This window comes from Manis javanica, chromosome 15, assembly GCF_040802235.1.
Source record: "Manis javanica isolate MJ-LG chromosome 15, MJ_LKY, whole genome shotgun sequence".
Lineage (NCBI taxonomy): Eukaryota > Metazoa > Chordata > Mammalia > Pholidota > Manidae > Manis > Manis javanica.
In genome coordinates this window covers 67333321-67343556 of record NC_133170.1, presented here as the reverse complement: position 1 = coordinate 67343556, position 10236 = coordinate 67333321, and the positions used below count along the sequence as shown (strand labels likewise).

Genomic DNA, 10236 nt, shown 5'->3' with positions numbered 1-10236 from the left:
GGGGCAACTTCCTATTTCGATTCTAAAGTAAATTTGGCCTCCTCCGGCCGCCGTAAAAGGGGTTGGGCTTGATGTTATCCCGCCAATTTAAACCTGTGGGATGGACCCTGGAGAGATTGAGGGTGGTTGTGGGAGTCGGCAAGTAGGGCTGTGAAGTTGTGTCCTTCTTTAGTTTCTTCGATTGCAGGTGAGGAGCTGGGGGTGGGTTCAAGTCCAAGCAGCAGCTGCTTCAGCTCATTTTGAGTGTTTTTCCCTCAAGACGCTGGCGGAAGAGAGGTCGAAGTCGGTTCTTTCTGGCTCTGGTGTCCAGCTGAGAGCATTTATGCTGCGTGGCCTAACTAACGCCGTTTCACTCCACTTGATTCGCTAATCTCTGTTCTCAGCAGCCAGAGTGATCTCAAATCGTCAGCGAAAACATGTCACTCTCCTTAATATCTTTCCCCTCTGGCACTGATCATAAAACACAATCTTAAAGTCAAGGATTCCTTTCTATCCCGTACTTTCCGTTCTTGCTTTGTGGCCCGGCAGCAGCCCCAAACTCATTCCAGTTCTGAACCTTTGTCCTCAGCCTGCAACCTCTTCCCCTGGAGCTTTGCATAATTGGTATCTTGCTATTGGGTCTCAGCTCAAATGTCATCTTTTCTTCCCAAACAGGTCCTCCTCAGGAGACTCTCTACTTTGCGTTTACTTATTTTTTTCGTTGAGAGGCAGTATAACAGTTAATAAATAGCAGCCGTGGATCTTGTTTAGCTGAATAATTTGTTTACTCTCTTGAGGTGACATTGGCCGTTTATTGAATCCCTGACTCGTGTTTCAAAGTTGTAAAATAGGTTGTGCAGATCAAAAGTCTTTTGCGTACTCAGGAGGTGTTAACTGTTTTGTCTGTCCTTATGCAAGAATATAAACTAAACAATGACAAAGACATTTTCTGTATTCTTCACGGCTCTATTGCCAGCTCCTAGAACACTGCCTGTCACACAGTAAGCATTCCAATAAACATTTGTTGAATGAGTGTGATAGGCCTGGGAGGCTGATAATACTTCCCAGTTTTTACAGATGTGAAACACTGAGCCCCATAAAAGGATTCACTCCAACCTAACCCTCCTTTCTTAACCCCCTCCCAGCTCCCACCTAAACAAACACCAGCCACTAAAACTATTGTCTAACATGCATTGTTGCCATACCCTTGCTTACATTTTTAGTATGAACTCTTCTCCTGTATTTTAAAAGCTACTGTTAAATTCTTAGCCCAAATGTTACCTGCTTCCACCAATAACAATAATAAGTTAACACTTAAAATTGAGTGAGTGCATTGTTCTGTTAACATTTAAAACTCAACCGTTTCAGGTAGGTACAACTATCTTCCTATTCTATAAATTAGAAAGTTGAGGAACATAACGATTAAATTGATAGCTCAAGGACAACTGGCTAGTAAATGTGAAAGAGCACCAAGTCAAAAATCATTCCTACTCTGTGCTGTATTCCTTCCATGGATTTTAAAACATTTCTGCTAGCACTTATCAAAACAATTGTAATTATTTGGTTATTTTTCCGTACCGGTCTTGATCCAGAGATTGTTTTGTTTTAGTATTCTACTCCCACCCAGATCACACATAAGATGAGTTACATAAATCTTTGCTGATGAGATGGTTAAGTGACTCTCTTACAGTTACAAGCATACTCTTTGGTCCAATAAGAAACTAATCCAGTTTTTTCCTGCTCCCCTTATCATTTTCTTTTATACAATAATACTGGAAACATTAATATAAACATTTTCTTTAAAGTTCACCTGCAATCCTAGCATCCTGAGATAGTCTGACTTCAAAGCTTTTGTTATTTATTGCCATATTGATTAAAGGTTTATTCCACCTGAGAACTTGTTAAGTCTTTACTGATATATGTATTTTTTTTATTATGCCTTTTCATTTCCCAAGGAACTGGTTTCTATGCAACTATAATTTGGTCTCTAATTTCACATGTCACAGGGAAGGCAGTGGTTTTGGCTCAGGAAAGTAAACTCAGAAACATGTGGAATGATATTGAGCTACTAACAAGTGAAGACACAGGAAGTGGGTATCTAAGTGTTGGTTCAAGAAAAGAACACGGAACTGCTTTATATCAAGTAGATTTGCTAGCAAAGATCTCCTCCGAAAAGGTAATGATTATGATGCTGTTTTCATTCATAAAATTTTTACTGAATGCTTAGTAAGCCATAGTAGCCACATGGTAAATGTTTCATGAATGAATATTGCACTTCCTCAGGGAATCAAGATTCAAGCCCAGATGCCTAGAATATCCATCTGAATTTTCCTTGCATCATCTTAAGGTCATTATTTCCAAGACTGAACATTTCAGAGCTCCTCTTGATATTTTGGGCATACAGAATATATACAAAATGATACGAAGAATATCTACCACCAGCTTATGAAATAAAATATTGCCAACAAAGCTGAAGCCCTGGAGTCCCTGGGGCACACCATAGTGCCCCACCCTGTCATGTCCCAGATGCTGAGAGTTCAGTCTTGGTTCATTCATTTATGTTAGGGCCTACTGGCTCCTACAGGCATAAGATCAACCCTTAGGAAACAAAGACTTGGACAGGGGATTCTTTTGCCCTTTCCTAGCAATCCTGGAGTATTTCCCTATTTGGACTCTGAATGGATTCAAGATATCCCATACAAAGAAAAACTTGACTAATTATATGTATGGGCTAGAGGAAAAAAGACTCATCAAGTTTTAAAGTTTGGTGCTTGGGACTACGCTGATACAGTTGGTAAGTTTTGTTAAACATATATAAAAGTGTTTTATTTTAGTCATGATTTTCCCTCCCACAGGCCTCATTAAATCCAAAGATACAAGCATGCAGCTTAAGTGATGGGTTTATTATCGTAGCAGATCAATCAGTGATACTGCTTGACAGAATTTGTAGATCGCTTCAATTGCATCTTATATTTGGTAAGTCTAATGTAATTGTGATAAGATAAATTGAAAGTCAACTATATCTCACTGCCAGTTACTACTGCATTGCTTTTTCTTTATTCCATTATTTCTAAGACTCAAAATTGGACTAATTTCAAAAATTAATCTTGAGTGCTTTTTTTGTGCTGAGTACTAGACACAAAGGATAGTAAGATGAACCTTTTTCTCAGTCTAACGGGAAACATGTAAAACAGCAATTTACTTACTTGCATGGTTTTGCATTAGAATATCGTAGAAAATGGTTGAGCCTGATTGGTTCAAGTTGCTGAATCTTGTACATATTTCAGTATCAACAGATATTTGAATACTTTTAAAATGTTTGGCACTGTAAAAAGCTTTTTAAATACTTATGAATTCTTTATTTAGTTAAAGGGCTTTATGTAAATGCAAATATGGACTTAAGAGTAAATTGAGGGACAAGTCTGTGATTGTGTTGGAAAATAGATGGAAATATTGTGAAAGCTTTTCTGCAATTTTGAGAGATGGTTGTTCAAGTGTTTGTGTAAGAACTTAGGCAAGGATAAGGAATCAGCAGGTATGCATATGAGAATGAAATCTCAGTTGCAATATAGAGGCAAGAAATTAATATTTCATGGAATCTTAATGTAAGTACTCTGGATTGGCCCACAAGATTCACAGTTTCACCAATGGCATAGTGGGCTGTGTTAACATATAATACATTTGTACAAAGTTATTGCTACTGAATAATTTTAGTTCATAAGCCATTTACATGATTCTGCTTTTATCTCTCTTTTCCCCCTTTGGCCTCCATTTCAATCCCCTGATGTTCTTGCAGGTGTACAAACAAGCACTTCCTCACCCCCTTCGAGTCTTCTGTATCTCACTTGAAGAGTGCTATCCTAAGCACTCTTCACACTGCAACGTGCATGACTCTTCTGGGCTCTTTCCCTGCTCTACTTTTTCTTTTTTCCAGAGAATTTATCAGCTTTTTAAATGTCATATAATTTATTTTGCTAATTGTTTATCATCTTTTTCTGCCTTAGAATTTGTGCTACATGAAGGTGGGACTCTTAATATTTTCAGATGCAAAAGGCCTAGAACAATGCTTAGCATAGAATGAGTGCTCAGTAAATGTTTGTTGACTGAACAACAGTCAGTGGCATCTTTTTTACTTTAATCACCACTTTTTGGAAATATTTAAAGGAGGCTTGAAGAATGGACTTTAATAACAACAGTTGTAATTTATTTTTGCATTGACAAACATTTTTAAAGGAAGCTTGTAACTTTGGTTTGACATTTTCAGATACTGAAGTGGATGTAGTTGGCCTATGTCAAGAAGGAAAGTTTCTTTTGGTTGGGGAGAGAAGTGGCAACTTACATCTTATTCATGTAACATCAAAGCAAACATTACTCACTAACGTAAGACCCTGTTGTGTTTTTCAGTTTTGTTATCTAAATTCTAAATTATCTCATAGGCAACTAAAGCTCTAGCAAATCTTTACTTAATTGGTGTTTTAAATTAAAAGAATGTTTCCTTATACTAAATTTAAGAATCATACTTAGGAACATATGAAGTAAGTACAAAATTGAAAAATTAAGTTATGACGATATTCTTACTGTGCTTGTCCAAAGTAGTTTTCCATTTTAAAACTAAAACATTCGGAATATAAGCAGAATTATTGCTAATGATAACTGATAACTCGGGTTTAAGGAGCATAATCCTTGATTGTATTTTTCTGGGTTTTAATCATATCATTTGAAATTAATTTGCAATTAGGCTTTTGTTCAGAAAGCTAATGATGAAAATCAATATACTTACCGGAATCTTGTTATTGAGAGAGATGGTTCGAGTGAAGGTAAGTGTTTTGAATTTTTTTAATGTCTTCTAATAATAAAAAAATCAGACTTACAGTTAATAAGTTCTATAAATTCATTGTTAATAAGAAAATTAATTCATTGCTATGCCTTCACAATGTTAAATTTTCTCGGGATGCAATAAATATTACTGTAAGAAATGTTTTTTATTTTAGCTCTTTTCAGAAGTTTAAATGTACTTTTCCTAATTATATCTAAACTCACTTTTACAGTTTTGAGAGTTCTCTAGATTATCAAGGAGACATTATATTTACTTAAAATATCTTTGTGGGTTTTGGCACATTTATCATATTTTCATTTCAACAAATATTAGTTGGACCTTAATTTATTTTGGTATATCTGAGATTTCCTTTTTCTCTGGCAAGTGAAATTTGATTTGATTTATAAAGGTTTTAAAGACATTACCATTGTTTTTGCAAATAACTTACCAATTCTTTATAAATAAGCTTTATTTGCATGATTACTATATTGATGATTAGAATTAAAATGAAATTGACATATTTTAAAACTAGGCCAAGACACTGGTTTAAATTTAATATCCATGTGCCTTTTAGAGAAACCAGCTTGATTTTATTTCAATAGGTACCTATTACATGCTGCTGCTTACCAACAATGGGTTTTTTTGTATTACAAACCTTCAGCTTGGGAAAATTCAACAAGGTAAGGTATTATTTTCTTGTTGCTGATTTGCAGCAGTTTTTCTCATTATTTTCCTGATAAATTTTTAATATTCTCTTTAAGAATATTATTTTAGTTTACATCCTATGATACTGGAATATGTTTAAGTATTCATAATATTCACATTCTCTGCTGTTAGGGCTGCAGCAAAATCTGAAGAAATATAATTTGCTTATAGCCTTCATGGAGTCTGCAGTTTAGTTGGGGACAGAACACATACACTAGTGTAATAATAAATGCTTTTTGATGGAATGAATGAACTTGGAAATGGAAATAACTATGTAAGTGTTAAAAATACAGGGCAGTAATTTTTTTTTTATAGCAGCTTGTCAGTTTTATTGCTTTTGCATTTTTTTTTTATTAAAGTATTGATACACAATCTTAGGATGGTTTCACATGAACAACCTTGTGGTTTCAACATTCACCCATATTATTAAGTCCTCAACCCACCCATTGCGGTCACTGTCCATCAGCGTAGTAAGATACTATAGAGCCTTCTATGTGCTGAACTGCCTTCCCTGTGACCTACCTATATTGCGATGCTGATTTTAGTGCCCCTTAATCCCCTTCTCCCTTCCCAACCCCTCCTCTTTGGTAACCGCTAGTCCCTTCTTGGAGTCTGTGAGTTCCTTCAGTTTTGCTTTGTTGTTATACTCTACAATGAGTGGAGTCATTTGGTACTTGTCTTTCTCCACCTGGCTTATTTCACTGAGCATAATACCTGTGGCTCCATCCATGTTGTTGAAAATCATAGGATTTCTTTTCTTTTCATGGCTGAATAATATTCCATTGTGTATAGATACTACATCTTCTTGATCCATTCATCTACTGATGGACACTTAGGTTGTTTCCATATCTTGGCTATTGTAAATAGTGCTGCAGTAACCATAGGGGTGCATGTCTTTTTGAATCTGTGATCTTGTTTTCTTCAGGAAAATTCCTAGGAGTGGAATGACTGGGTCAAATGGTATTTCTATTTTTAGTTTTTTGAGAAACCTCCATATTGCTTTCCACAAGGGTTGAACTAATTTACATTCTCACCAACAGCGTAGGAGGGTTCCCCTTTCTCCACATCTTCGCCAGCATTTGTTGTTTCTTATCTTTTGCATGTTGGCCATCCTAACTGATGTGAGGTGATATCTCATTGTGGTTTTAATTTGCATTTCCTTGATGATTAGCCATGTGGAACATTTTTTCATGTGCCTGTTGGCCATCTGAATTTTTTCTTTGGAGAAGTGTCTGTTCAGATCCTCTGCCCATTTCTTAATTGTGTTATTTGTTTTTTGGGTGTTGAGGCATGCAAGTTCCTTTAACCAGGGCCGTATTCTTTAGGACATGTTAAGGGAGTGGTGTGGACCATTCACCCCTCTGAGCTGGGAGAGATTGAGGAGTTGGTTTGAGGCATGTATTCAACAAATCTTTTTTTTTAATCTAGCATGTGTGGTGTGGGGGCGGGGGTCACAGGGAAGACAGTGTAGCACAGAGAAGACAAGTAGTGGCATCTTACTATGCTGATGGACAGTGACTTCAGTGGGGTATGGGGGGGACTTGATAATATGGGTGAATGTAGTAACCACAGTGTTCTTCATTGAAACCTATAAGAGTGTATATCAGTGATAACTTTAATAAAAAAAAATCTAGCATGTGCCAAAATGTGCAAGATCCAGGGGATACAATAATATTTAAGATACATAGTCCTCCATAGTTTAATTGGGGAACTAGAAAAGTAAGAGTGCTTCCAAAACAGAGTGTAGTGATGCAGACTTTACAGTGGGACTTCAGAGCTTGAATCATACTGGAGCAGGGAGAGGGCCTTTTTAGCAGGAAGAAACATAAGCACTACAGGACTGTCGTCACAGTTTATGTCACTAGGCAGGGGCAAAACTGACAAATCCCCACTGCTTTATTAAGTTCTAACCAGTGTTCTTCACACCAGATTGTTATCACTTCACTTTGACACAGAAGGGGTGACTTGTATATACTTATAAGTTAATAATATACATTTAGCCTGCTTTCCCTTTTTCATGCAGCGATTGAGAATGTAGACTTCAATATGGCAAAAAAGGTAAGAAAACAAAACCACATTGTCATCTTGAACCTCAGATTTAATGTAAGTTTAGGACAATGTTCCTGGGTATGATTATCTACTGGTTAATATTTTGGGAATTAGCCTGATAAAACATTTTAATAACATTTGTATTTAAAAATACATTTATAACTGATTGATTTAAGCTGATTTTTATCTGGCTTTCTAAGGAATTTGGATTGTGGAACATATATATAACATTCTTATTTTTAAATTTTGCAGTTACAAGGACAGATCAAATCCAGTTTTATTTCTACTGAAAATTATCATACTCTTGGTTGTCTCAATCTTGTGGCTGGAGATTTAGCAAGTGAAATCCCTGTGATAATTGGGGTAATTCTTTTTTTAAAATTTTGTTTTGTGCTTCTTCATTAAAACATTATAGTTGTGGTTAAATAACAAATTAACTTTAAATGTGTAACAGAAACAGGGAAATTGTAAAATTAAGGTCATAAAAGTAACTCACTAAGTAAACCTAGGCTTCAATGTTGGAAAATATACCCATCTTTATTTTCACTAATCTCTATCTGAAATTTCCTTCAATTTTGAGTATAGGCAAAACAACAACAAATAAAACATCTAATATATTCAAGAAGTAGGCAAAAAATTCGACATAATTATATTTACAACATTTTTACTTGCCAAAATTATAAGTTGAAAAGCACATATCCGGTGGAGGGGGGTATGGGGAAGGCGAGTAGTGATTCTGTAGCATCTTACTACGCTGATGGACAGTGACTGTAATGGGGTATGTGGTGGGGACTTGATAATGGAGGGAATCTAGTAACCACAATGTTGCTCGTGTAATTAATTATACCAAAATAAAAAAAAAAAGCACATTTCCCCTTTTTGTATCTAGTTCAATATTTTACCAGAATTTCAAATAATTTTAAATTAATATTTATGAAGTTTTTCAATTATTTGTGGTTATTTTAATGAAAATACTTAAAGACTATCTCATAATACTAGAAGAGATCTTAAAAGACTCTTTGTCTTTAGAGTGAGTTACCTGAACATGCTTGCTCCTTATTAAAATAATCAGGTGATAACAATGAACTGCAACAGTTCACTATTCTTTCCACTCTTCTGTGGACAATAAACTAAGAGAGGAACCGGAAGATACAATTTATTTGTTCTTGAATACATAGATATATTTTTTAATTAATGTGTACAATTTAGGTGTTTCTACTTTGAGAAGAATTCAGATCTAAGAACCAAATGCAATTGATGTACTGTTTTCACTTCTGCAGGGAACTGGTAATTGTGCATTCTCAAAATGGGAACCAGATTCTTCCCAGCAAGGAATGACAGTTAAAAATGTTATTGATGCAGAGATTATTAAAGGTAAATTAAGTTGAATGAAATTAGCTTTGGTAATTTTTAGTAAGTTTAATTTTCAGTTCTAATTTTAATACCTAATCTGGCACATGGACCATTTTGCTCTACCACTCTGAAACAAAATTATTTTGATAATTGTCCACATACATGACTGTTGATGTGTTGTAATTGTTACTCTTCACTTTGGCGGTTTTAAATTTTAGTGGAAATATAGAAGCAGGAACAGATGAGAGTGGGAACTTTTTGTTTAAATGTAGCTCTGCCTTTCCATAAATATGTTAGCTTACTATTCAAATATGGTTATATGTAATGGAGAAATGTAATTCTAACACACCTTGCTTCCTCTCTTTTAGGTGCAAAGAAGTTCCAGCTGATAGACAATCTACTTTTTGTCCTTGATACTGATGTATGTTTCTGACATTTCCCCTTCAGTGTTTTCACTTGGTATTATATTTAGCAACAAACATGTCATCAAAGTTACAAAGACAAGGACTTTAGCTGGGGTGGTTTACTATCTTGTGTACTGTGCTTTATTTCAATGTACATATCAAAAGATGGATCATAAAAATTTTAATTTTTAGTCATTAGGAAGATGTATCAGTGAAATGTCTCTTTTGCAGAACGTGCTGAGCTTATGGGATATTTACACTCTGACTCCCATATGGAATTGGCCCTCTGTTCATGTAGAAGAGTTTCTTCTTACCACAGAAGCAGATTCTCCTTCATCAGTCACGTGGTACGTCATGATGCTGATAGTGGTTACTTGCCTGGTTCTGTTCAGATCATTTTGTATTGCACTCTAAGTTACACCAAACAGATTGACAAACTAAGGTCCAATTTCATTGTTGGCCATGTCCATGGAGAACAAATAGGCAATAAGAAACTCCCAGTGATTCTGTTAAAGAGTGTCAGTCTGAGCCATAAACATGAGAAATCAACTTTGATATCTTCTATGGGAATCAGTTTTAACTTTTATATAAGAATATCACTTCTACTTATTTCTAGCAGTTGGCAAAGCTTATTTGATTCACTTAAACCTTTTCTCTTACAGGCAAGGGATTACAAATCTCAAATTAGTCGCTCTGACAACTATTAAGAAGGTATTGGAAAATATTATTTCACATTTGTCCCAATAAATGTTAGAAATAGCATTCCCTCACACAAAAGTAGCTGAGTGGTGCCCACAGCATTTTAACTCTTGATTCATATAGACCCTTGGCAAATCAGAAATAATCCCGCAGTGTTCTTTTTCCCATTAAAAAAAAAGATGGATATAAATCTCACTCTGCATTTTTTTTTACGTTTTGGCATTCCTTCAT

The 10236-nt window shown here is 35.3% G+C and overlaps 1 protein-coding gene across 11 annotated transcripts in view; it reads left to right on the top strand.

Moving 5' to 3' along the window:
• Positions 1–22: 22 nt before the first annotated feature.
• Positions 23–10236, top strand: part of KNTC1 (kinetochore associated 1) — a 71550-nt gene continuing 61336 nt past the window's right edge. For 6 of the 11 annotated variants that reach the window (XR_012125441.1, XM_017649303.3, XM_017649305.3 and 3 more), the window contains exons 1-12: positions 29–187; positions 1986–2155; positions 2835–2955; positions 4244–4359; positions 4718–4796; positions 5398–5475; positions 7524–7558; positions 7802–7912; positions 8830–8923; positions 9271–9323; positions 9538–9653; positions 9969–10017. Coding sequence is in view for 10 of the 11 variants with exons in the window: in XM_017649303.3 (XP_017504792.3) it covers positions 2027–2155; positions 2835–2955; positions 4244–4359; positions 4718–4796; positions 5398–5475; positions 7524–7558; positions 7802–7912; positions 8830–8923; positions 9271–9323; positions 9538–9653; positions 9969–10017 (981 nt within the window). In the remaining variant the exon portion in view is untranslated. Of the gene's footprint in view, positions 188–1985; positions 2156–2624; positions 2774–2834; positions 2956–4243; positions 4360–4717; positions 4797–5397; positions 5476–7523; positions 7559–7801; positions 7913–8829; positions 8924–9270; positions 9324–9537; positions 9654–9968; positions 10018–10236 lie in introns of those variants that run through there. The other 5 variants (XM_017649304.3, XM_017649307.3, XM_017649306.3 and 2 more) reach the window with 3 other exon arrangements.